General features: G+C 41.9%; 3 protein-coding genes across 17 annotated transcripts in view; 1 reads left to right on the top strand and 2 right to left on the bottom strand.

Annotated features, from left to right (window-relative positions):
* APLF (aprataxin and PNKP like factor) overlaps positions 1-5,446 on the bottom strand; it is a 35,142-nt gene extending 29,696 nt beyond the window's left edge. The window contains exons 1-4 of one of the 6 annotated variants that reach the window (XM_088160975.1): positions 5,313-5,446; positions 3,841-3,992; positions 3,081-3,198; positions 1,135-1,310 (exon numbers count right to left, since the gene is read on the bottom strand). In XM_088160975.1, the coding sequence (XP_088017101.1) occupies positions 1,135-1,310; positions 3,081-3,198; positions 3,841-3,939 (393 nt within the window). In that variant the 5' untranslated portion in view covers positions 3,940-3,992; positions 5,313-5,446. Of the gene's footprint in view, positions 1-1,134; positions 1,311-3,080; positions 3,199-3,840 lie in introns of all 6 variants that reach the window. The other 5 variants (XM_088160976.1, XM_088160977.1, XM_088160978.1 and 2 more) reach the window with 5 other exon arrangements.
* A 139-nt stretch (positions 5,447-5,585) lies between these two features.
* FBXO48 (F-box protein 48) lies at positions 5,586-7,829 on the top strand. Its single transcript, XM_014892861.2, has 2 exons — positions 5,586-5,998; positions 7,342-7,829. Exons 1-2 carry the CDS (start codon positions 5,654-5,656, stop codon positions 7,501-7,503), a joined length of 507 nt encoding a protein of 168 aa, XP_014748347.1. The 5' UTR covers positions 5,586-5,653; the 3' UTR covers positions 7,504-7,829.
* A 9,257-nt stretch (positions 7,830-17,086) lies between these two features.
* PLEK (pleckstrin) overlaps positions 17,087-26,440 on the bottom strand; it is a 57,727-nt gene continuing 48,373 nt past the window's right edge. For all 10 annotated transcript variants that reach the window (XM_088160988.1, XM_088160987.1, XM_088160992.1 and 7 more), the window contains 7 exons: positions 24,909-25,090; positions 23,872-23,963; positions 22,837-23,021; positions 21,530-21,634; positions 19,742-19,825; positions 19,017-19,086; positions 17,087-18,194 (listed from right to left, as the gene is read on the bottom strand). In XM_088160988.1, coding sequence (XP_088017114.1) covers positions 18,055-18,194; positions 19,017-19,086; positions 19,742-19,825; positions 21,530-21,634; positions 22,837-23,021; positions 23,872-23,963; positions 24,909-25,090 — 858 coding nt within the window. In that variant the 3' untranslated portion in view covers positions 17,087-18,054. The remainder of the gene's footprint in view (positions 18,195-19,016; positions 19,087-19,741; positions 19,826-21,529; positions 21,635-22,836; positions 23,022-23,871; positions 23,964-24,908; positions 25,091-26,440) is intronic.

The following is a 26,440-nucleotide window of genomic DNA, read 5'->3' as shown; positions in this document are numbered from 1 at the left end:
TCCTGAAAGCAATTTCTTAAACTGTACTTGAGATTAAAATGATTTATGAAATTATTAGGTGAAAATAAGTTAAGGCTTCCACATTGCAAAATGGAATAATTCATTATGTAGTCACTGATTTTATAACCTGGCAAAGAGAAAATAGTTCAGCAGCTGTTATCAATGCACCTAGTGGACCACTCCTATACTGAAACTACTACTACTACTACTTGCTCTCCATGCTCGGTTTGTTTCAATTAACCTTAAAACCAAAACCCCAATAATTTTCAGTGTTAGAAGCATTTTAAGTATTTTATCAGATCGTAGAACACACCCAGACAATTTTAATGCCAGACATTAAAAACACCATCCCAAGTGGTTAATTTAAAGGAAACAAGTCAGTGAAACCCTCAGCTTGCTCTCACCAGAATATGCTTTGTTTGTCTTTAGCAATGATCCTTCTCTTTTCACTACTTGCAGGATGTTAATAGCAAGGATTTAACTGCCTGTAAATGCAGCTGTACTGTGAGGTCACACAGACACTGGACAAGCTGGACCAAAGGGTCTGTTCACTCATTGTTCACTGGCAAATCGTTTCGGGTTTCAGACTACTTTTTTTTCCCCTTTTAGTGACTCAGATTTCAAGATGGTGGCATAAGCACACCCGATGCTACTTTCCTTTGAAACACAGCTGTTGCTGAGCCACACACCATCCTTATCTGACCATAAATCCTCACTTACTAGAATGGCAATAGCTTGGGCAAAGTCCAATGTCACATTATATCAGTACCACACCATCACCTAGCCCCAAAGGTTCCCAGAAAAAGAAACCCCACGCACCAACCACTCCTGGAAGCAGTGCTCTGACCCACGTTTTCTTACCCCTTGCTACAAAGCTCTAAGTCTGGTACTTCTATGGGGTATTTGGGGCCCAAATCCCAGATTCTTTGAAGGAAATGCAGAAAACCAAATCTTTGAGGACTCCATGATCCTTGCTACAGAGCTATCCAATGGACTGGTATTTCAAAACAACAAATCATGAGCAGAATACATAGAACAAAAAGCTGTGTTGTAGACCCACCCTTCAACATGACATTGCCAACTACATTCTCATTTTCTGCGATATCATGGTTCTGCCCTGAGCCAAAAAGTTACCCGAGATGAAGCAACAGGGATGGAAAGGCAGCTCCTTTTCCCTTGATCTTGCTCTCCACCTTCAAAATCCCCTATAGTTTCTTCTGAAGCTGATCTTTTTTTCTGCTGTACATGTACTTCTGATTTTAATGACTTTGTCTGACCTCCCCATCCTTGGCCCTTTTTCTTTCTACCACCTTTAAAAAAAAAAAAAAGGAAAATGAGTATTTTCGGAATGCAACTTTTTCAGTGAAATGCTGACACTAGAAATCATTAAAGCAGAACACTGGGCACATGTCATGAGAAGCATCAACATGTGTGAAAAAGACTTTAAACAGTTCCAACAATGTTTGTGTGTCGCCCCAGTTCCCTCAAGGTCAGGCCTTCAGACACATCTCACCCACACAGCTCCTAATCTCAATACCGACACCATCAATCAAAGTGTTCAGTCTTTGAAATAAACATTATATTCACACATAAAACAAACGTTATAGTTCTGGCAGAGAAACAAGTAAACAAACAAACCCCACTCCCCCAAAAACGCAAAACAAAAGCACAAACATAAGAAAAGTACCACACCAGTACAGGACTCATCATAGCCAGTTGAAGTACATGCAATTTTTATATAAATAAGGCAGGAAGGAACACTCTAGATTTAAATGGAGGATGAAAGAAAAAAATACTGAAACAAGATTTTCTTTGGCATCTTATAATTTCTTCCAAACTAGCTTTTGAGGAAAAGAATAGGCAGTGTGGTGGATGGCACATCACTGGGTTGTTTAAAGCCACAGTTGCCCCCATCAGTGCATACAGACACCTGTGTTTACAACAGGAGAGAAGAAGCAACTGGCCAGACACTGCATAACATACTCCTGTGGGGCTGCTTGGCATTAAGAGCCAAATTCATCACAGCATCTCAGCAGAAACAGCAGCTGGAGAGAGTCACTAAAGCAGAGCTGCTGCACACAGGGGAGCAGACACACTCACCAGCCACAGTTCATACATCTGCACTGATCAGCGAAGGAAACTCAACAGTTTGCACCCAAACCACTTCACACCTCCCCACAGAAGGACAAACAGGGCGGGGCGTGCTGCATTCAGCACAGGCAATGACAGAAAGTCTCCTCCTCTCACTTTTTCAGCCCTCCTGTTCCATCCATACAAGTCACAAAGGCAATAAATGCCATGTAGAAAGGCTGTCTAATGGCAATTTTAGAAGCTCCCAGGACCAAAGTCACACATGTCAGAAAGTCCTCTAGAGCTTGTGCCAATGCATAGGCACCTTATGTGTCCCACTGACGGTGACTGAGCACAGCCCTCTGCTGCTGTCACTGCTGATATGCAGCAGTACCAGTACATGACAGGTCTACATTTTCTTTTCCCACAAGAACATTATATGCAACACTATTTTAGCCTCGTGTTGGTAAGAAGCTATCAGACTCTAATGAACTGCTCCTCCTAGGAATAAGCTTTCGACTAAAAAACCAAGTTTGATTCAGAAATGATTAAAAAACTAACATGCAACACCGCCCAAACCCTTCTACCCTTAAAACCTGTGAAATTAAGACTCTAAATTTAGAAGGGCAAAACATCAGTGACTTAAGGGAGGAGAGGGCTAGGAATTAAAGAGACAGAAACTACCTAGAATTTGCATACAAAATAGGCAAGTTTATAGGAAAGGGCTCCAGAACATCCAATGCTTAGCTGCACAAACAGAGTTTATTATCTGGCATTAAAAACAAAAAGAACAGAAAGAAAATTAACTGATGAAAACGAGCTCTATCACACCCATAGGACTGATGACAAAGGAAACAACAGAAGTCAGTCTTTGTCAACTGCCCCACACAGAGCATGGAAAGAGAAGTAGCAAATTAATACTTCCTACCACCACCGTTATAATTTTTTAAATTATATCGAAGCACAGAAATGCATATTGGAATGCAATCGTTATCACACGGCAAACCTACCTCCTGTCATTACAGGCTTGGAAACCCTTTGCACCAGGAGATCTCTTTCCAACATCCAAGATGGAAGCACTCTCTTTCTTTGAATAGATTTGCTTTCATTATCATCAGGAGGAGGAATCTGAAACAATATTTACTGTTTAGTGCCTTTATCCAGAAGAGTGGGGGAAACTAGACCACAGTTTTTACTCAGTTATGCCCTTCAAAAGCAGTCTGGGTAACCACTTACTTTTTGTATGGGGACCACTGCTCAAATATTTTACTTTTTTTTTGCAGTTTCCACCCACTCAGAAAAACAACATCTATAGGAACATTCATGCAGTCAAAACAAAACAAAACTTCTTAGATCTTTAGAGTAAATATCTAAAAGGCTACAAACTGAAAGATTCATAGAAGAGCTTTACCACCATCTTGCTCCAGTTTCCCACACACAGACATAACAGAAAGAGCAAGTTCAACAAAAGCCTATTTGTCCAAGAAAAAAAAAAACCCAAACCCCACAAACAGGAAAGTCTTTCTTGCATTCCTACAATTTATTTCTCCAGAAAGTAACGAAACTCTGTATCTCTGTAAAAACACCAGTCACTTCATTCATTATTTACTGAAAACAGCACTATCATTTTGAATTTCCTGAGCCAGTCCACCCCAGAGATCTCAACTACAGCAAAGGCTGACATTTAATTTGTATAGAAAACACAACACCTCCTTAACTTCCAACACATGCTTACAAATATTAAACTTCATTAAAAACTTAAGCACCCACCAAAAGTCTGGAGGCAGCATCATTATTCCTAATTTTTGCGGCTCCCTGGACCTCAGAGCTGGAAGGTGTTGGTTCCATTAACAATGGAATACAGGACATCTCAACAGCATGAACAGTTGGTGCTTCTTCTGCATCAGCCTCCTGATTTTCTTCTGACAAAACAAAACCAATTTTAGCTAGTCACACACTACAAATATAAACATGCACTTTTGACCCAAACACAGAAGCTGGTCGGAATGTTTGCCATTAACAAATGCAGTTTTGAAACTGACCGTCAACATCCTCTTACATCAACTTACAGAGGAAATAAATACACCTTCCTTCTACTTCACACCTAAAGGGTTTTGAACAAAAGACTCCAACAACTGCTGACCATGACTGTGGTGTTTTGGGGTTTAAGTACATAATTTACACTGGTTATTGCCATGAAAAAACTTCTAGAAAGCTGAAATTGCATCTTAGAATTTGCCTTATGGTAAATCTGCACAACTCTCCAAAATCGGATCCTATCCTAAAAGTCAGGCAACGATGTTAGGATGCAGTTTTCAGGATCAGATGCCTAATGAATCAAGAACTTCCCAGCAAGTTCTCACTATAGGCTACAAGCCTGTAGGTGACACTAGATACTCAGGTGCTAGTTTCAAAAGCCTCAGTTCTGAGCCACTACATCTAAAAAGCATTTTAGGTTATGGGAGCACATCCAAATTGCAACTGGTCTTCCTTCAACACATTGCCTTTCCACTACTCAATTCACCAGCACAAATAATTAGGGAAAAACAACTCTAATTGCTGCAATATTCCCTGCACAGAAGCACTGGGGAGTCTCTGCCAACCCCTCCAGAACTTTCTACGCTGATCAGCTGAACTTCCTCTCTGTCACCCTATGAAGAGAAACACCAAGGGCTAAGCTCTGCAAAAACAAAAACCCCAGGATGGGTGAGGTTCAATGGGACCACAGTGAGTCATCCGGCCCCGCTTCCCTGCTCAAGAAGGGTCATCCCAGAACACATGGCACGGAATTGCATCCAGATAGTTCTGGAATATCTCCATTGAGGGACACTCCACAACCTCTCGGGGCAACCTGTGCCACGTGCAGCCACTGCACAGTAGAGAAGTTCTTCCTTATATTCAGGTGGAACGTCTGTGCATCAGTTTCTGCCCATTTCCTCTCGTCCTGTTGTTCTGCACCAGCCTGGTCCATCCTCTTGGCACTCTTCTTTTGGATATTTATACTCACGAGTGAGGTCGCCTCTCAGCCGCCTCTTCTCGAAGCTGAACAGGCCCCGTTCCCCCAGCCTGTCCTCCTACGAGAGATGCTTCCCGCTCCCCATCATCCTCGCCGCCCACCGCTGGAGCCGAGCCTTCCCCTCCCCTTCCACCCGCGGCAGAGCGGGCTCGGGGCTGCAGCACCGCCCTCCGAACCCCGCGGCTGCGGACACGAACCGCTCGGCCCTGGGAGCGGGCGTCGCTACCTCACACCCGCGGCTCTGCGGGGCCGGGCCGGCCTCAGCTCCAGGGTGCCGGCGCCGCCGGGACAGGAGCGGAGGTGGCGCCGGGACAGGAGTGGAGGTGATGCCAGGCCGGGCCGGGCCGGAGCCGCCGCCGCCTGATGACGCGCGGCCGCCCCGTGACGAGAGGCGGCACCGCCTCCGTACTCCCGAAACTGCGAGGATTCGCCCCGAAAGTCGCCTCAGGCTGCGGGGCAGGCTGCGGGGCAGGCTGCGGGGCAGGCTGCGGGGCAGGCTGCGGGGCAGGCTGCGGGGCAGGCTGCGGGGCAGGCTGCGGGGCAGGCTGCGGGGTGGGCGGCGGGGACATGGCAGCAGGCGGGCAGGCAGCCAGCCCGGAGCGCTGCCGGCGGCCGCCGCCCGCACACACAGAGGCCGCGGTGATGGACGCGGAGCGCGCCGCCGGCCGGGACAGCGCCGAGGGAGGAAGGGGAGGACTGGGTGACTTCGTGTCTGCCCTTCCTCCCGAGATCAGCTCCCGGATTTTCAGCGGGCTGGACGTCGAGAGCTTGTGCCACGCGTCCCTGACGTGCAAGGGCTGGCACCGCGCCATCGAGAGCAACGAGGGGCTGTGGCGGCACCACTGCCTGGCTGTGCGCGCCGTCTGCCAGCGGGAGATCGACTGCGACCGCGGGAACGGGTATTCCTGGAAGGTAAATCCGCCTCCAGCGGCAGAGCACCAGCAGCGACATTAACGAGGCTGCCAGGAGGGCCAGTAGAAATGTGTAAGGAAATGACATCGGCGCGGCGCAGCCGTCCTAGGGCTGTAAGGGGGACCAGCTGCGGTGACAGCGTGACTCGGTAGCGCATCCCTGCAGACGGACATCTGGTAAAATATCCTGAAAGGTAAAGCAAGGCTGTCTCTTTTCCTGCCCAGCACGCAGCCTGTCCGGCTCGGCATTAGTCCTCCTGCTGCTCCGCACAGCCTCAGCGCTGACCATCATCCTGCACAAGCCCTGACATGGGACAAAGCGCACGTTCCCGCAGATGGGGCTGGCAGGGAGGAGATTGCAGAACCCCGGCAGGCAGCGTGTGCTCTCTGGTTGTGTTTTGTGGAAATAGATCTGCTGGTGAGGAATGACTTCCTGAAAAGTCATCCTGGATAGTGCTGTCTCAATATACCTCAGGTGACAGACATTCAGCAGGAAAAAAAAATGGGGACTAGAAAAGGAAATGAGCAGGAGCTTTTATAAACTGTTCAGAAAATCTCCCCACACACAGACTGCTCTGAGGAGTTGGCAGCAGGTTCAGTTCCAGAACATGCTGACTGATTTCTCACTGTTGAATCCCGCCTGGAAGCTGAGGTAGATCAGGAAGATCAGGTAGACCAGATAACTGGTTCCACGGATTACTCTGGACCAGCTAGAGGATAATCTCCCACCTTCTTCTAGCTGGTGTGTTTAAGAGCAGAGGGACACTGGAGGGGTGAAAAGAGAGAAGCAGCAGCAAAAGAAACAAAAGTAGCCACTAGACTCTGACATTTCAGTGAGGTTGCTGCAGCATGAGGCACAGCCATGAGCAGATAGTGGTTACCCTTTCAGTGTATACATCTTGCTACCCTTGCACAGCAGTTTCCAGAACTCCCTGCACTGATTGTTTTCTCTGGAGGGCATTTGAAATAGAAGCAACAAACACACCAAGTCTACCTTTTCTTGCACTAAAAGACTGGCAGAAGAGAAGAATCCAGCCAACCTCCAAACAAAAGGTCCCAACCTAAACAGAAAGTGAAAAGTGCCTTTTTAAGGAGTAAGGTGAATTCCTGGTTTGGGTTTTTCCTCTTGACCACTAAAGAATTGAGGCAGGAGCAGAAGATTTGGAAGTGGAGCATGTTCTACTTGTCAGCAGCATTGCACCTTCCTGGGCTTAATGTCTAGATGTCCAAAGTCACATTCCAAATCCTTTTTCTATCATTACTGCTCTAGTGCTAAACTTAGTTATATTGAATGCAGTTTAATTTGGTTCCTTTCTGAGATCTGACTTCCTGTTTTTCCACCAGATTACATTGTTGAGAAACTACTGGAAAAGCAAAGTGAAGCAAGAATGGCTTCGTGGGAAATACAGCCACATTCCTTCACAATTCAGCTTGCCAGAGAAAAGCATGTATCCAATGGACGTCGACACGTGGGGAGAAATCTTGGAAGCAGAACTTGAGAGATGAGAAAGCAGTACTGTCTCTTGCAACTCAAACAACTTTTGCCAATTTCCCACACAGTGTTTGGCAGTTGCAAAAATGACTTTGAATGATTTTGGACTGATTATAAATTTATGATGAAAGCTTCTCAAAAAAAGTTATGGGTGTCTTTTTTTAATTTGCAGTTTACTGTCTTAATTTTATGTAAAATTCTAAAGACAACTAACTATTCAGCTGTATTTTATATTTATAAATTTAATTGCACTATCAAAAATACGCCGATTATAATTTCAGTTTGCACTTTCTGTTTTGGAAGAGATGATTTTTATATTAAAAAAAACAAAAAACCTAAACCCCCCCCAAGGTGTGTTTTATTTCTTGACATGAAGTTTGTTTTATCAGTAGCACATGAGAGCCCATAAAGGAAGGCTGGGGGAAGGGACAAATCCAGACACCAGAAAGAAGAGGACAAAGTGGCCACCTCAGAATCAGCTGAACATTCCCAGTACCCGTTTCAAGGGACAGAATCCTCACAAGGACCTGGCATTTGCACAAGGATCTGAACTTGCACTCACAGAAGTGTTAGTGCTTGGCAGTGCTGAATTTCTACTACCCAGCTGTGGAATTTTTGGATTAGGACTCTCAGATCCAGGACAGGGTGAAAGCAGACAGGTAACATTTTCTCAGCCATTAGCTATGCACGTTAGTCTTTTTCCATGATAAGGAGTAGAGCAAAATTTAACTACTTGAAACAAAGTAAGTCAGATAACCCTATGAGGTAACACAACTTGATATATTTTCATAGGTTAAAACACATTGAGAAACTTAGTTTTTTTCCTATATGCTGATCTTCCATCACATGGGCCTTGCTTTACTAGCACTGATTTTTGGTACCAACTTTAAAATGATGCTAGTAAAACAGGAGCTGCCTGTCAAATTGCTCAGTATAAAAGTGATCATAAAATGAATTTTCTACTCTTGTGAATATCACTTTCCCTACCTCCTTTACACTAAAGAATAAAATCAGTGAAAAAATGCTGAGAAGATCCCCGTTGCTTGAGGCATTCCTGCAAAATTCAATCTGGCACCAATTTTCTATAGAAAGACTTCTACCATGCTTATGAAACTTGGTTAGACTTTAAATCCCTTTACACAAGTACTGCAGACATTGGAAGAATACATTCTGACATGTCCTGTCATTAGTATGAGGTTCAATGGCACTAGGTCAGGTCCCTGTTAGATGTTGAGTTTACCAAAAACAGGTCCAGCCCTTACCTTTATTAGGACCCAGTAATAGTAGATTAAGCAGAGCAGTTTTGCTCTGAAAATACAGACTGTGGTCATCTGGGCTAAGATCCAGTAGCTTTTTTTTTTTTTTTTCAATGATGCTAATGTTTAAACAAGCCATTAGTTTAAACTTGCTTTCTATTTGCACTTCATTTTCTCACACTTATTTAACCATTGCAGAATATTTGGTGAAAATATCTAGTATTTCTTACCCCCCTTTATTTCAGGTGTCTGGGCTCACAGGCTTTATCTTGTAGATGCCCACATCTGCAGGTCAAGGAAGAAACAGATCAGCCAGGTGAAACGGGCAACTGTAAAGTGCTTTCAAGAAGAGAATGTTACCTGATCCTTTTTCTGGTTTAGAGTATTCAACAGACTCCCTCAAAACTAGTTCACTTTCCTCATCCCATGCTCCCCATTTGAACAGGTTTTCATGCAATAACCACTGGTACCTTTTCTAAATCATGAGTAGCATATCTACTTTAGACATCTTTGTCATCATGCAATGCAATGACTGGAAAATCTTTATCACACATCTTTTGTAATTTATTCCTTGTAGGTAAGTCTTAGTTATAGGATCAAGGCCCCATTGCACTAGGTTTTAAAAATCTCCCTTTGCCCACTGTTCTTGCAGGACAACTACTACATTATCAAAAAACAGATATACTACCCAAAATTCACTGAAGCTTCTGCTGTCAACCTGCTGCCAAACACGACTGAAGTATGTCCTGGCTTTAAGGACAGGTGTCTGCCAAGGAAGGCAGCAACCTCCCTTGGAATGGAAAATGTGATATCCTTCCCTCTAAATTATTAACAGATGAGAGAAAATTCCCTGAGGAAAAAAAAAAAAGAAAAATCCTAACCTCCAACAAGTGTAACTCAGAGTAAAGGGCATACCTAAATATAGAAGATGTAGCATAAAGATAAATGAATTGCAAACACTGCTTCCACTATTGTTGGCTATTCTACTCCAAGATGATATCTAGTTAGCTCAAATTAAAAAAAAAACCAAAAACAAAAAACAAACACCAAACCAAAACAAAAAAAACACAAAAAGCCACACCCAAGTACATTGAAGGTACTGCTTCACTCCCTGCTCACAGCATGTGTTACTCTGACTTAAGAGAGCTAGAAGTGCAAAAAGTGCATCAAAGTTAATCAAGAAGAAAACAATACTAGCAGTACATTCTCATCACCTCAAAACTGCCCAGTTTTTAAAATCATAAAATAGAAAAACTGTACAATAATGAATCTAGTCCCTCACCTTTCTCATCCAGCCTCCTGTGTTACCTCCAGTCTGTAACTCCCTGGCATTTATTCCCTATTCCTGCTCCTTTCATGCCTCTATGCTGTAAGTTCTCATGTATTTGTCTCAGGATAGAGTTTGTGAATAGAATAATATTCAGGTATGAATCCTAAAACAGTTACTTCACTGTGCACTTACGTGTAGCTTTTCCCCATTCTCAAATGAGTATTAAGAATCCCCACTATCTGTTGTGTCTCTGCTCTGTTCAGATCAGGTTAAAGAGCCTGTGCCTCTTTAAACACAAGGAATTAAACATGCAGCTATGCAATTACACAAGGTTTGCATCTTTAAAACTGAAGTAACAATGGTGTAAATTTCTTGTGAAAAATCTATTACTGAGGGGAAAAAAAGTATTTAAGTACAAATTCTCATAAAAACAAAGTTTTCTTCCTCTCCCTACTCTGAGTCCTTCCTTTAAGGGTTTTATTTCCCCCTGGATATTTCATTACATCAATTTTGGTAATCTGTTCTACTCCTCTCTGCCCCTGCACCATCTACTCAGCCTCCCATCTTTGCTGCAGGATGGATGTGTTCTCTTCCCTTTTAAAGAGACCCCAGCAGCATCCAATGGCGCACTTTTTGCACCACCTGGTGGGGGCACATCTGTTGCCCCTTCTGCCTGCTAACAAAAGCCACTGAAACGCCAGAAATAGAAAGATTGTACTAATGCCTGAAGCAGCACTCATATGTGGGTGTCCTTCCCCAGAGAGTATCCTCAGCAGCTAAGACCACACGTGTAAAGCCCACACCACCCAGGGCACGCATCAGCTACCCTCACACCTTGGTGGCTGGTCAAACCCTTTTTCTGCTCCAGTGCTTGCCTCCTACAATGTTTTTGCTGAAGTGCGAAGTTCTACTCCTGCAAGCCCCACGGACCTTCCCACTGCCTTCCCATGCCATTTTTATGCCCCTGACACTTGGAATGTGTCAGCTACAGAAACGTGCCGGAGGTGTCCGTCACCCAGGCTTCCCATTAGCCACCTGGCCTTCCTGCCTTTCACCTTCCTACCCACCTGGCTTTGCTAGGATACAGAGACCTTTGGAGAAAGCACACGAAGCTTGTGCAGAGCTGTTTGCAAATGTTTTCTGCCCACACAGCTCAACTCTGCAAGAGGGCCTTAAACCAGCTAGGCTTCTGTGAGGAGAAAAGGCTTCCCTCCTGCACAAAACCCTGTGAGCTGCTGCACAGGTGGATATCAAAAAGACCAGCACTGAAGCTCAGCTGGAGGACCCCCCAGGTTAGCATTTTATTTCTGCATCTCCAAAACCACCTGTGGTATTTTCAATGACACCTATTGGTGTTAGAACCCTCCTTGCAACTACTCACTGTTGCAGTGCTCCATTTTTGAAGCGACTAGCTGCCAGTGTGGCTTTATTTCATCATGGTGCAGGATGTGGCTTTGAGCCATTGCCATTAATAGAGTAAATGAAAAGCATGCATGAGATATTTAATCAACACAGACTTTTTAATCAGACCACTCAAATTTCAAGGCTAATTTTGTCAAGTGTTTCTGCCAATGGGCAGGAACATGCAGACAGTCGTTTTTATCCTGATAATCTTTGGAAAGTACCGAGTGACAAAGTTATCCCAACTGAAGACAGAACAGTTGAGCTCAGGACTGGGATCAGCTGTTTCTGCCCACCAGAGCTGACAGGAAGACAACAAAAGCATACAGCTGGAAGGAGTTAGGTAGAGGTGATGTTATTTTTTTTTTACTTTCCCTCCAGATGAACTTGGGATGAGGTATATTGGGCTCCCAAGAGCATGTTAACACATGGCAGTTGTTTTTCACCATATTTGCTTGTTAGGAAAAGTCCATCTCCAAAACCATAGAAGAAATCACCTGCTGCATTTAACACCTTAAGTCAGCAGCAGCTTCTGATCAGCACAATGATAATAACTGAGTGTTGTTAGGGGCCGGGACAGGTTCAGGCCTTAGTGCTAAGGGCTAGATCCACTTCTGCTATTCTGGTAAACCAGAAAACCGAAGATACAACTGGTGGGTTGAAAGTCATGAAGGAGGGAGGTGATGGACTGCAACCTCATAGATCCTGGAGGACCTACCAAGATGAAACCCAAGAGGATAATTCTATGTACTGGCACAGTTTGCTGCAATCTCCCCCAACTCCTCAGAATCATCCTGTCCAGCACTGCCAACCCATGCCCAGCAGCTACGGATTTACAAAACCAGAAGGGAATAAAACTCAGCCTGCTAGAGCATGCAAATTAGGTACAACATTAGCTAGTTTTGACTCCCATTTAAAAATACTGTGAAAACTGCATGTGTTGGGTTTAATGCACAGTCCTTAAAAACCTTAAGAAGGAAAGGAGCTGCTGTTTAGCAATCCAGGGGTGCTGACTGCATGGGGTGTTTTGTTGCTGAGATACCAGACACTTAGAGCTATACACAAAAGTTTTTCTAGATGCCACAGGAATGAGTGGCCATGAGATAATGTATCAGTCATAGCTCCAACTACTGCTTTTAAACATTTCCGTGGTCTCAGAATGCCAAAACCAAAAGATGCTGCCAGCTATTGGAAGATTCAGCTGGAAGACTTCAACCAAAGATATAGGTTGAGCAAACCGGGAACAGAGAGAAAACTTCAATCAAACAAACCAGCCACCTTAAGCCTTTAATCCTTATCTGGGAAAAAGGAAAAGTTGAGAAAGACAAAGTTGTTTTTTTTTTGCAGCAGTGTCTGGCAACTAATAAATGAAATATTGCAATACCCCATAAGAGCTTTACTTGTCTGTTCCACTGAAGGAATATTTTCAATAGTTTCCACTACTTTTCCATCACACTGCTAAAGAAAAAGAGCAGCGAACAAATATCTGGGATATCCTAACACCTAGGTTTCACCAGGTACACTATATAGCCATTTAACAGCATAGCCAATGACAAAAATGTGTCTAAAGTCACCTAGTGTGGCTAACCAAACTAAATTGGCTTTTCTAATGCACCTTCATTTTTGAACATCACCAGTCTGTAGACAATTTGTTGTACAATTCTTTAAAGTAATTTTAACATGCAGCTCATCAACCTGTGTACTTAGAGGTATCAACACGAGGAACCTGCCCAAACAGGGACCCAATACCCATGGAGCAACCACATATCTAGGTACAGCTCACAAGTATGAGGAGATGAGAGGAAGCTTTTACTGTTTTAAGGGGGTGACTAAAGAACACATGGTATGTTGTAGCAATACCAAAATGACACCAGGCATTTATGTTTTCTCATCCAAGATCCTCTCTATGATGCCTAAAAGCAGAAACACAAGCTGTCTTTTAGGATGTTTAGGTCAAAATAGTTATAAGAAGAAGGATATGGGGGAGGGCAGAAGAGAAAAAAGGGAAAGTTGAAGATATAACTTGGGAAAGAAAGCATTCCTTTAAGTAAAAGTATTAATTACGAGAAACCCAAACTGACCTTATTTTACCAGCTGTATACCAGAATCATGAAATACTTCCTTTTAGGAAAAAAAACTACATGAGAGTGTTAAAAGCCTGATCTAAAGAACTCTTCCTATTATTCAAAAAATATCTCACACATGTGCATTGATTTTGTTATTGTACTTTAACCATCATGTACTTGGGAAACACAGCAACTTAAGCTTTCAGATGCAGGATACCTACATACAGATATAGCAGAAGCAATGGAGGACAAAAGAGGTGATTTCTTGATTTTCTTTTGATATACTTTGGTGATTAAGAAAGGATTTTCACACTTTTCTTTATGATATGGAAGCAGGTACATGAAAAGACTGATCATACATTGATTTACATAATTGATACTCTATTAGTCTGCAACAGGCTGTTCTAGTATAATTGATAAACAGAGAGGGGCTAATGGGAATACTCTGAGAGTTCTCAATGTCCTTTTTATATCAGTTTGAGGATGTAGGAAGATTAGGGTGTCTAGTTGTTTGGGATTTTTTTAACTGAACTAGTCAGGTCTCTACTCTCCCTTGATCACTCCATTTCATTAATATTCAGAATTTTGGTGAAAGACATACTGAAGGCAAATTTTAAAAAATACTAACATCACCTCTCTCCCTTTCAAGTGATGGAAGCAAAATTCCATCCGTTTTATCAGCATTTCCCTTTGATTATTTTCCTCCCTCCTGCTCAGTCATCTTTTAATGAGTTGAAGAAAAGGAGGGAAAGACATTGCCATCTTAAAAGAAGGTAGAGTCCCTGCAGGAAAGTGAAAAGTTTTACTGTAGCCCATTACATTTAACATGAAAGGCAAATGAAGCATGAAAAGCAACATTTTTGCCCACTTTTCATACAGTCTTAGTGTCCCTTTTACCACACTGGAAGGAAAAAAAATTAAGCAATCTACAAGAACGAGAAGTGAAGTATGGAAAGCCACAGTTTTGGTTCTAAATGCAAAGCAGGAAGTGCTGTGTTCTACTCAAAACTCCCCCTCGCAACCTTTTTTTTGAAGCCAAATAAGAAGTTCTATTTCAAGAAGTCTGATGAGTAACAACAAAAGAAGAACCTTGTTTTCAGTGAGAGTTCAACTCCAGCACAGAAAAATCTCTATACAACAATGAGAAGATCACAATTCACAAAGAAAAAATAAGTGCACTTTTCGAAACACAAACTGAAGGCACCCACAGAAATACCAATAACCCGCAGAGGACTCTTACCTATTCTTTGTGCTTTTTCAAGTTCCTCCTATAGTCTCCTACAGTTTTAAAGGGCACAAACTGAAAAAAATACAACCAAAAAACCCAACCCATTCCCACTCCACTGCCCTCCCCCAAAAACTCTCACCCAACTTAAATGTTTCTGGCCCCAACCAAAAAGGTTATTTAAAGAAATTTTTTCTGGATTTCAGTGTTGCCCAAGCATGAACTCAGAAGAAATGGAGGAACACTTTAAACAGTGAAATTCACTAATCGAGAGCCCTGTGAAGCAAGTAGCTTAAACTTAAAATAACTTCTCAAATATCTGAGAAGAAATTAGGGAGTAAAAATAGGTGTTTAATTTTGTAGTAAAGTGAACTCTAAGCCAAATACAGAAGAGATACTACTGCATTGAAGAATTATATGTAATATTGCAAGAAGAAATGAAAATAAAAGCATTTCTAAAAGAGAGGTTTGACAGTAAATTTTTGATACCTCAGAGGCCTTAATAAGTTTTTTTTATCTTTATGAACAAACTTTGATTAAATATTACTAAATAAACTGTTCTATTACTAAAACACATTTTCAGTAGACCTTTCACACTTTCTGTTAACTATTATTTCACATAAAAACCGAAGACAGCACACTGCAAGGAAAAGCACCAAAATAACTGCACTTAACAACAGTTATATCACCTTACCCTTCAGAAGAAAGTTGTGGGGCAGGGAAAGCAAACAGCTCTTTGAAAAAAAATGCTAGAGACATATTAAGTACAAACTCCTTCCGTATGTGTTGTCTGTTGGATTATAAGAAGTACTAGCACCTGTGGCTGAAAGCTTGTTGGGCTGGAGTTATTATTCTTTTCAGCATCTGTGTTTGTGGTTTGTTTCATACAGTTTTCTTTTAAACGTCATTTTAAAATGGAAATAGGAGTGCTGTGTCTATGTGGGTGTTTTTAGGGGTGCATGGCTAGTCAACATTCCCAAAAATCTGACCCTGACTGTAGTAAGCATGTAGGCAGTGTTCCAGGGGAGGGAAAATTGCTCAGTGCAAGTTGTGGCAAGACGAACATGAACTTAGACGATGTTTAAATGAGATTATATTATACAAGTCATTTAATAACTGAAGATTATAAATACAATCCTTATCCACAATGGTTTGTTTATTTTACTGTCCTTTAGACCAGTTATTTTTTATAAGTAAAAAAGAACTGATGTTAACGTATTTGCTGAAGGTGTAGTAGAAGTGTGATTTAAATAGTTAGAGGGTGAAAGTTAGAGGAAGCATGTCACATGTAGGTCTGCTCTTCTCTTTCCTCCCTTTTGTTTAGTAGTTCCTTGCACAAAGCTCTCTTTGTGCCAGTATTCAGGATCTGTGACTCTTCCATGCCTTCTGAGTTACTGGGCTGGCCTCATCATCTCTGATAGACGTGCAGTTGCCTTTTGATACTGAATTCCCTTGGACAAGATTTTCTTACTGCTGCCAAGAAGCAGAGGCACCTACAAACCCTTGAAATGTGTCTTCTGAAACACTACCTGTGAGATTACAGACCCCAACAATATAGCATGGTACAAACTGAAGAGCTCTTCCATAAATACACTGACTATCATCATCTGCCTGAGAAAACACCATTCATAGGTAGACAGCCATACCTTGGACTGGGCACAAGTTAAAATTATAAGGTCATCGACTGGTAAAACGTTTTAGTTTTATTAAATTGTGGCAGTCACATCCCTCCTTTGGTAAGCTGGTAAGTTTCTGTTGTTTATTTGTGTGGGATGTTTTTTTTCCCCTCTTTTCCTGTATCCTTGGGTATTTTTGGGTTAGTGTGTTCTAAAAGCAAAAATAAGAAGCAACAAGCAGCACTGAACAAACAGTGGGTCCTTTTACCATGAGTCTTCCTTCCTCAGAATGACACATCAGACTTCAACGATCCAGTTATCTTGCATGAGAGACAGGAAATGCCTGACAGAAGCTGATTTCTGCTGGCCAAATTAAGTGGACATGATGATGCAGTGTCTCAGCCTGCTGCTCCTTCAAGGCTGGGTTTTTTGGGACAAGTAATGCAAGGCAACAGGGATTCAGGCTCATTAGCTCAGCTACAGATATAATTAAGTACAACTGGAGAGAAGCTTTAGCTCCACATTTATTTTTAGATGGAACAGATCCCAATAAGAATTCTTAAGGATAAGGTATCTTATTAGATCTATGAACAGAATTTTAAAGATTTTGAAGTTTCCTTCACTAAAACATCAGTCTGTACCAGGAACAGCCTACATGCATAATCTGACATTAGCTTGATTTTCAACTCTTCCTGAGAGTTTAAGACTTAGAAGTTTGCTTGATATACAGTCAGACAAAAATGCAAGAATTAATCACGTGAACTGACTATCAAATAAAAATATTTATTTCAGTTACCAGCACAAGGTTTCTCATATATTACTAAGGCACAAAATCTTGGATTGAGGATCTTGCTGGAGTTTAAAAAAGGAGAACCTAGTTGAAACCACTTCAATCAGTAGTTCAAGTAATCAACCCATGCATCCTTTCCCTTTTCCTGCAAGATTCTTAATTCAAATAGAGTACAGTACCTGACAACCCAGCATCTGCTTTGTAGACCTAAATAAAGGGAAACAATGGTCCCAGGGCAGATTCTTGTGGAGAAATTTGGCAAGGGTTAAAATTGAGTGATATGGAGTTTAAAGTGAGATTGCTTTGTGTTTTAAATACTGTGGGAAGAGACGTTTCCTCATACTGCTGTCATGGAGTTATACTTGGTTCCACGTGGTGTTTCCATGGTTGTCTGCATTCTACCCTCCTTTAATGCTGACAGATTATAAAGGAGTGGATCAGATTTCCAAATGAGTTGACTTCTTTTCCTTATATCTATGACGTTATTTGCATAAGTGAACAAGCAGCAACAAGATCAGGTAAAGAAGAAAGTGTAAAAATTGTCTAGAGAAGACTGAAATACATGAAAATCCTGAAACACATCACAGGCTGAAGAGGGTGATTAACTGAGGTCCTCTCTGTCAGTGACATGACTCTGTCCCCTGTTAATGGTGAGATTCCCACTATCAGCTGTGGCAACAGGTACAACCTTCTCAAGGCAGACTGATTACTCTAAGCAACACACACTAATATGACATGTTCTATGTTATAATTTAGTAAACTATTACCATAACACAAGTGGAAAAATGTTAGTTTGTTAGTGTCCACTATAGAATTGAAACTTCCACTCAACCCCAACACATAAGCCCTTTGGGATGATACTGCTTTCTCTTGGTGAAATGTTAATTCTGTTTTGAGTAACTAGTTTAATTTAAATCTGTCTTCTTGTTGGAAGATCATCTTCATTTGCCAGTCCTAGCAACTGACTGGATTGCTTTGATCCACTCTGTACGCTCTGTGGATGAGGCTGCTTGCAAGTAATAGTGGATTTCATTTGCTGTGATGATTTCAAAGAGGATGTTGTCAACATCATACTTCTTGGCTACAGAGAAAAAATAAGAAAGTCAGCTATGAGAGAAAAAAAAGTCTTGTACTTTCAGTATTTCCTCCTTTACACACTGTAAGGGGATCTGCTTTCTTTCTACAGCTGAGCCTGATCAGGCCTTTACAAATATTGGGTCCAAGAGATGAGTCTCTCTCTCAGAGAAAACACTCATTATATTCTGCAGGTTTCACCTTCAGGAGTGTCTGGTTTGTTGGTCTCAAATCATGGAAGGATCTGCAATCCTGCAGCTAGATCATATTCCCCAAACCTTCCCATGTCTTGCCAGCTATGAAAACAAGGCTTGAGTTTATGACACATCTGTTTATTTTCTGAGATGCCAAAAAACTTTCTTGCTGGATATGATAGCCACCTCTCCTGTGGAGAGGAGAATGCATGAAATTAATGTTTCGTGGTCCTTGCAGCAACACGATTTCTGTTCCCATAACTTTTAGCTTTGGGAGGGAGGAGAAGGTGGACAGTAACAATTTGTTGGCATAACCATTTCTAACACGAAGCTTCATTCCCAAATTCATTAACTAAAGAGATCAAACTCAGCTTACTTTGCCTAAAGGCCAGTTATCCTAACACAGGGTTTGTGTCATCCTTTTGACCAGCCTTCCCTATATAGATTCCCTATTGCTACCTTTACCACAGTACCCTTCCCCAGTAATTCAGACAACAAGAGAGAGACCAGTTACTAGAATTACTGGATTGCTGGTACATAGATTGCTTTGGAATAAAAAACACTTGCGATTTTAGGCAGATTGAAAGGGTTTGTACCAAAAACTTATTAGAGAACTCGTTCAATATTTTACTTACTGTCTGGCATATCTTCCACTGCTGTCACCACACAGCCTCTCAAGTGAATTGCTCCCAGTGGTTCTTCTCCCTGGGGAGAACATGAAATCAAGATGAAATCCAACACTTTTGAAACCAGTAGCATGTTAATATGTGGCTACATTTCCAGAATGGAGACAAAACACTTTGATTACTTAGTATGTCTCACCTGAGAGAGCAGGGGATCTTCAGTCTATGTGTGGCATGGAGGGTTGGGAGTTTGTAAGAGAAAGGCTTATAAATAAATAGGGAATCTCTTGTGATTTAGAATTCAGGATCTGCAGAGTATTTAGCATGGGAATGGGCCCATTAGAAATACACAAGAAATAGGATGCCAGGTGTCAGCCTGACATGTCAAATACCTCAAATATAAACTGTAAAATTACTGTATTGTGTTCATTTGCACTAATTTGTTTTGATCAAGTGAGAGTACATATTAATTCCAATTAATCATAGATAAGAGGTGAAAATACAGTTCAGTGTTACTTGTCCCCAGGTCTGGGTGGCACTTGCCACCCTGACTTGACAGGCCCAGAAACTATCCTTCATTCTGCTTTCCCAGAGGATGGCTGGGCCATGAAAGAACAAACAGACCCACTGTCCTGCCTAATCTTTCCTGTCACATTCTCATGCAAATACTCCATTCAGATACTTCTACAAGGCGCTGGATTCAAAACAAACAGGAAAATAAACCGAATCTGTCTTACTCCAGCAGGATCATAATAGTGAAGATATGCAGGATCATCTCTTAAAACGAACTTTCTCACTTTCCAGTTCTTCCTCCGATGTCCCTAGGAAAATTTCAAAACCAGGAATGTCACAGAGCTACTTTGCCTGCATGCAAATCTTACCCACACATGAGAGGACAGGCAAATACAAAAGGGAAAAAATCCTGAATATGGTGGAGAGGAAATACTCAAGTAGGACTTGAATCTGCCTTTTCTACATTCCAATCTTTTGCATATGAACTGGACTATCAAACTGCTTTTTCTTTTTCTTTTTCTTTTTCTTTTTCTTTTTCTTTTCTTTTTTTTTTTTTTTTTTTTTTTTTTTTTGTGCAAAGCAAAGGAGCTTCACCATGGGAGCTTCCCCTAAATGTATCACACGGTCTGGCAGTTAGGACATTCATGTGAGATCTCTGAGAGCTGGGTTTAACTGCTTGCTAGAAAACATAGCCGCAAAGTGCCTTGCAGGAAGATGCCTCGAATTATTGGCAAGGATGAGCTGAAAGTTTTTCTGTCCCTGCAAAGATAACAACAAAAAATAAGCTTATCTAGCTTAAACACCCTGGAGGGCTCATGGTTGAGAAGCTCAGGCAGAAATACAGATGTAGGTGACTCGTGGCCCATTTTCATAACTGAGAAAGATGGGTGTGGAAGGTTTAGAACCACTGAAAGCATTTTCAGCAGAAGCAGTGACCTTTTCAAGCAATGACCCACAACTCACTGAGGGTGACCAAGCGCAAACTAACACTGGTGGAAGTTTCTCATTAATCACTTCCTCTGGCATTTCAAAATACAAGTTTCTCAATTAGCTACTGTTTGCACAGGAGCTCTTAATATCTAGGTTGATATGAACATAACAGAGTAAAAGAGCAGCAAGGCGTGGGTCTAATTTCTTCCATTGCTTTTGAGTAAACTGATTAAACAAGAGAAATGCATGTGAGCACCACCAAAAAGTTCTTAGGCCCTCAAGGACTATTTTAACAGTGCAGGTTCAGACTCAGTATTAGGAAACATTTCTTTAGAGAGGGTGGTCCAACACTGCAACAGGCTACCTAGAGAGGTGGTCAATGCACCATGTCTGTAAATGCGTAAGGAGATTTTGGACAACAAAACCCTTAACAATGTGCTTTAACCTTTGGTCAGCTCTGAAGTGATCAGGCTATTGGACCAGAGGATTGCTACAGGTCCCTTCCACCTGACTTATGTTATTCATTGAACAATCCTGATTTTGCCTTCAGTTCACTATTATCTCCTTGCAATGGCCTTGGAAACATGACATTCATGGCATTGCTTAAAGTTGTGCTGGAAAGGAAGGTGTCCAGTTATCTTCTGTCCTACACATCAAACATTAGTGACTGAAACAACTCCTTTGCTCAAGCATGCTGAAGAAGTCCATGAAAACTGGCAACTGAGACCAGTTGTGTGTCCAGAGGGACACAAGAGTGGCAGCTTTTTAACCTGAGTTCAGTTTTGCATTGTACCAATGACTTGTCACATCTTCTGTGTCAGGACTTTTTCTTAATTAAAGCTGTCAACTCTTTTATTTTGTGGTAAGAGCAATAAACCTTACAGTATTTGTTCAGAGTCCTGCTGCCATGCTGCAGCAAGTGTTCCTTGTGCAAAGGCAAGAGGGACAGAGATGAAACCTGCCAAGTGTGGAGATGCCACATGCTAGTTTCTCTCTTACCTTAAGTTTTAAAGTGTAGAAGAATAATCTTGCACCCATGTAACATTATCCTAGCGACAGGATGGAATATAGGCAATACTGACCTGTTTCAGCAAACATCCTTGTTTGACAATTGTGCCTCTGAATTCTTCTTTAAGGACCACATCATCATCACTGGAATACCCCTCACAGAAAAATCCACTGTCTGGCTGCAAGACCACAAGAGAAATGTTACAGAAGTTACACAGTTGCTGCATGCTTATGTACATGTATCTTGTACATCTAGCTTCTTTTGGCTTCCTTCCACCCTGTTTTTTGCCACTCCGAAGAAAAATATGATTATTATTACTACTACTATTGTTGTTGTTATAGTTATGGTTAAATAATCTAACCTTTTACTGGAAAAGCCTCCCAGTGAAGTTGAGGAGCTTTACAAATCACCATGGGCACATTTCAGTGTGAAGTGGGACAACACTTCTGTGATACCAAGTCAGACATTGACTTGCTGTGGCCTCCTCACACCACATTGGTATCGAATCAAACTAGAAAAAATCCAAAAGCAAGCAGGGTACACATGGGCTGCTAGAAGAAGCATCCCGGGGGGCCACAAGGCTGCCTTTACCAGCAGTGTCTCTGCTGAACAGATAAAGTCCCCCTAGAACAAACACATTTAGGAAAACAAAGGCATAGTGGGAAAGTCATTTTGCTGAAGCCAAGTGATTCCATATGGTAAATATAAACAGAATTGTAATACAAATTTACTTATCTTCACTTTATAGAAGGCATACTTTTTTTGTTAGTGTAAGTCCATAAGCCAAATATCTTTCAAACAGTATTTGACTGTGATACTTCAAGTTCTTCAAATCAGTTCACAGAATATGAAGTAATAAATGGAGAAGGCTGGGTATGACACCCAGGACAGGTTACTGGGGGATATTAAAAACTTTTACTTCTTTGTTCACGAGCAAGCTGTGTGTGTGCATACTCACACTCATCTGAGTCAGATTAGATGGCTCTGCACAAAAATGGGTTTGTACCTTCTGTCACTCTGTTTAGCCATGTGATAATGAATTGCTCTCATCTTCCACTGAATCAACAGGGAAAGAGATGGTTGAATTCTGGTCACCAGTACAACTACCAGGAACAAAGTCTTAGTTAAAAAAAACCCAGCTTGGTCTCAGCACTCAATTCACTCAATTAGAAGGGTGCCAGAAAAAAAAAAAAATCTGTCCTGGTTACAGCTATTAAAGTGAGCAGGCTCATTCTCAGTATCCCAGGAAAAAGATAACTAAGATAGATTTCTCCATTTATGCGATCTTTCCTCCAGAATTTAAGAAGCCCAATAAGGAGCACAAGAAGAGCAGAGCATTGGTAACTCTGAGACAATAAAAAACCAGAATACAATGCTCACAAAGTAATAGTAGGCATCACTGAGATCTAGGAACGGGGTGTCTGACAGTCCCTCGGCAGCTGCCTTGGATGTATCCCCAGCAGGCTGTAGGTAGCCTTCACTCAAGAGGGAAGAGGCAAGCAGGAGACCTTCCTTGCGATTTCGGACCGAGCTGCTGGACACCAGCCAGTCAATCACACAGGTGCCTGGTGACAAAGAAACAAAATACCAGCCACAAAGCAAGACAGACATGCAGAAGCCTAAAAGTACACAGGAAACAAGCCTACTCCATGTATTCATCAATCTCCTGAAAAAGGTTCTTAGCAGCAACATGGGGAGCTACTCTAGGGAGGTTCCTGGCCATCCAGCGAGGTGCAGCTTTTCTAGCTGATGGCAGGGGCCAGGACAGCTCTCAAACACCATTCCTGAGGGAGAAGAGAGCTGGGAGGAAATGCAGGACTGAGCTGAGAAGCCTCAAAGACGGGGGTTGGGGATGTATGAAGGATAGCCAAGCCTGGAAAAGGCAGCCTTCCAGGCTGCTATGCTACTAACATCGTGCTGTTGGAAACACTGTGACTTTCATAGAATTACAGAATCACCTAAGGTTGGAAAAGACCTTCAAGGTCATCAGTCCAACCATTAACCCAACACTGCCCTGTCCACCACTAAACAATGTCCTAAAGTGCTGTATCTGTGTGATTTTGAGCACAAACACAGATTTGACTTGGAGAGAAACAGCAATTACAGTGGGACACCATTTGGTGGTGAAAAATTCAGAATGGAAGAATTCTTCTGTACTTAAGTGTTTCACACTACAATCTACTCAAAAGATTACTTCAATCTTTCTGACACTGGTAAAATTCCATCCTTCTCCTTTGTCTACCATGGCCCTAACTGAACACTTTTCCAAGATACATCCTTTGAGCATCTCCTGGGTTAGTCAAGAAAACACTGAATTTCTCTGTGCTCTACAGAGCTTAAAGCTGTTTAATCTCTTTAGTTTTATAAGTCTATGCCCCCTTTATAGTATGGAATAGAGGGACAGGAGCTCCTTACCTGTAAAGCAGTGATTGAACACTCTTTTATCTTTTTCCAGCTTCAACTCCTTTATTCCCTTTTCAGGATCTTTCATTGAGAGGTACAAAGCACTGTGCATGAAAAGAACCACAGAAACTGTTAGAAAATAAAAAGGTTTTGCCAGTTTGTACAATAATGTCCTTGTCATTCATGGGGGCTTCATGCTTTGTTGGCACATGGCTCCCTGCAGAGCTGTAACATGGCTAAGTTTCATCTCCTGCATCTTTTGAAAAATTCAAGTTGCAAAGCCTGGAGGTCTCACTACATGACCTCACAGCTGTGGGAGCAAAGGGTGGAGGGCACAAAGGGCTCACCACATCTCCTTATTTTGCAAATGCAACTACTTGTGGTGACTATAGTGTGAAGAGAGGAACACACACTGCTGAGACACCTTCACAGGGCCCCACAGCCCCAGCAGGAGGGTTCACTGCTGTGCTCTGTATTCACCCGAAGGTCCTGGGCTGAGCAGAAAACCTGTGCCTATCCCAAAGCCTGCATGCTCTCAGACGATCCTGGCCCCGTGCGGTTTTGCTGTCTTTTAAGAACACTCCAGGCTCATTTTTATCTTGGTATTTACAGCCTTTGCCAGGCATCACAGTCCCCTCACCATCCAAAAAACTAGGCTAACATCAGCATTTCTTCTTTGGAAAGCAAACAAAAGGTCTAAAATATTTTTTCAATAATTGATTTATGACATACAATGCTTCTCCTGGAAGAGTCACACTTTGGTATCCTCTGGCACTTAGCAGTATGCCCAGAAATCTTTTTATCAGCAAAACCTTTAGATAAATAGGCATGTTTTGGTAAATGATAGTATTAATAAAAAAGAGTTTCCCAGTTCTGATTGCTAGTTCATTTCAGACACATTGTACAAACTGAAATTTTTAGTCATGCAGAAAGGGCTGTGAGAGAATCCACGGACAGATAGGCTTATTGTTCTTCCTGACCAAGATTACATGTATGACACACTGACTGCAGATGGAAGCAAATGGGGGCGCAGAGCTATGAGAACAAACCTCAGATTGATTGTTTCAGGCAATCTGATGGACTTTCTTGTGGATTTTCTGGCAAACCTTTGGCCTCCATCTATGCGATGAATTGCTTTCTTGATATCCCGCACCCAGGCATCTCTCTCCTCCAGGTAGGCAGCTTGAAAAAAGTGGTCCTGCTGCTTGGCCACAGTGAGCTTGAAGACAAACTGGAATGATAAATTATGGGAGGTCTTTTTTTTTAAAGTTACTTTGGTGTAGCCAGTTGGGCCCAGGTGAGCTAGTACCACAACCTGCAGCCTACCTATGCCTAAGGACTATGGAAAGGGCCTTGGAGACACAGTAAAATTATAGAAACCCTGAAGAAAATCATGAACAAGCACTGCACATAACTGAATCCTTTTGTTACTTCATTGTGACTGATCCTGACATCATCAGCACATCCAAGGTGTGTGGCCCCAGTATAGCTGCTGAGTCTAACTTCTGCTGGGAAGTTCAGCACAGCTGAAAGGCTGAAGGGATTCCTTGGAGTGGCTACCTGGAACAGAGGCTAGACAAGGTTAAGAGAATAAAAGTATTTATTTAGGGCCTTCAGTAAGTACACCTTGAGCAGTCAGAAGCCTCCTTGGGCTAGACCCAAGATGGACAAGGTTCACGAGTTTTTCAGACAGATATTAGTTTGGTCCATTTACATATCAGGGGTTAATCTTCCAATTACAGCTTCAGATAATGAAGTTGTATACCCACAGTTTGCTTCCCCCCACCCCAACTCACTTTTGTTTATACTTTCAGGGTCTGAGACAGTGAGGCGTCGTTGAGCTTCAGGCCTAGAGGAATCCTTTTGTCTGACCAAAATATGAAGGCAGTAGCTAACACTCTAGATGAAGTTTTAGAGTTATACACTAAAGCAGTACAGGATTTGAAAAATACAAGAGTTAAAATCCTAAGGCATCAGAAGCATCCAGCCCCTACAGGCTTACAATGGATGAAATTTTTTTAATGTTTAGTGACACATGAACAGTCTGAAGGAGGAAAAATACCCCATATTCAATACATCATATTCAATTCATAGCCCATATTCAATAAATCATTTTCAGCTACTGACTCACAAGGTCAAAAAAGTCATACACTGGAGAACACCTGAGTATATTTGCAGCCTAGTAAACCTTTCATGGCTTAGTAGAGATGATGATACCTTCAACCCTTGGCTACACCTTAGGATTACCTATCTAAACACACTAGCAACAATGGAAAGAATATATTTCCCAAAAATGAGAATAGTTCATCTAGAGGTAGTTGTAAACAGAAAAAATAACAACAATCTGAAAAACAAAATAAAACCAAACAAAAAAAACAACTCCCCAAAACCATCCAACAAAGTTCACACTGTTTGAACTCATTTCCATCCAGTGATCTTCTGGATGGAAAATATGGATGTAATTATTCAAGTTTCCACTTCCTCTAAAATATAGTTCCCCATGAATGACACTAATTTGTTCTGTAGTTGTGTTATAACAAATATCACAGGTTCTGACTCAGCAGGTGTCTAAAAACGCCAA

This window comes from Sturnus vulgaris, chromosome 3, assembly GCF_052056855.1.
Source record: "Sturnus vulgaris isolate bStuVul1 chromosome 3, bStuVul1.hap1, whole genome shotgun sequence".
Taxonomy (NCBI): domain Eukaryota; kingdom Metazoa; phylum Chordata; class Aves; order Passeriformes; family Sturnidae; genus Sturnus; species Sturnus vulgaris.
This window is presented reverse-complemented; position numbering and strand designations above follow the sequence as displayed.

Excerpts from the sequence above, each read along its gene's own strand:
- FBXO48 (XM_014892861.2), top strand. The coding sequence starts at position 5,654 with ATGGCAGCAGGCGGGCAGGCAGCCAGCCCGGAGCGCTGCCGGCGGCCG. Across the intron at positions 5,999-7,341 it reads GGAACGGGTATTCCTGGAAG|ATTACATTGTTGAGAAACTA; the intron begins GTAAATCCGCCT and ends TTTTTCCACCAG.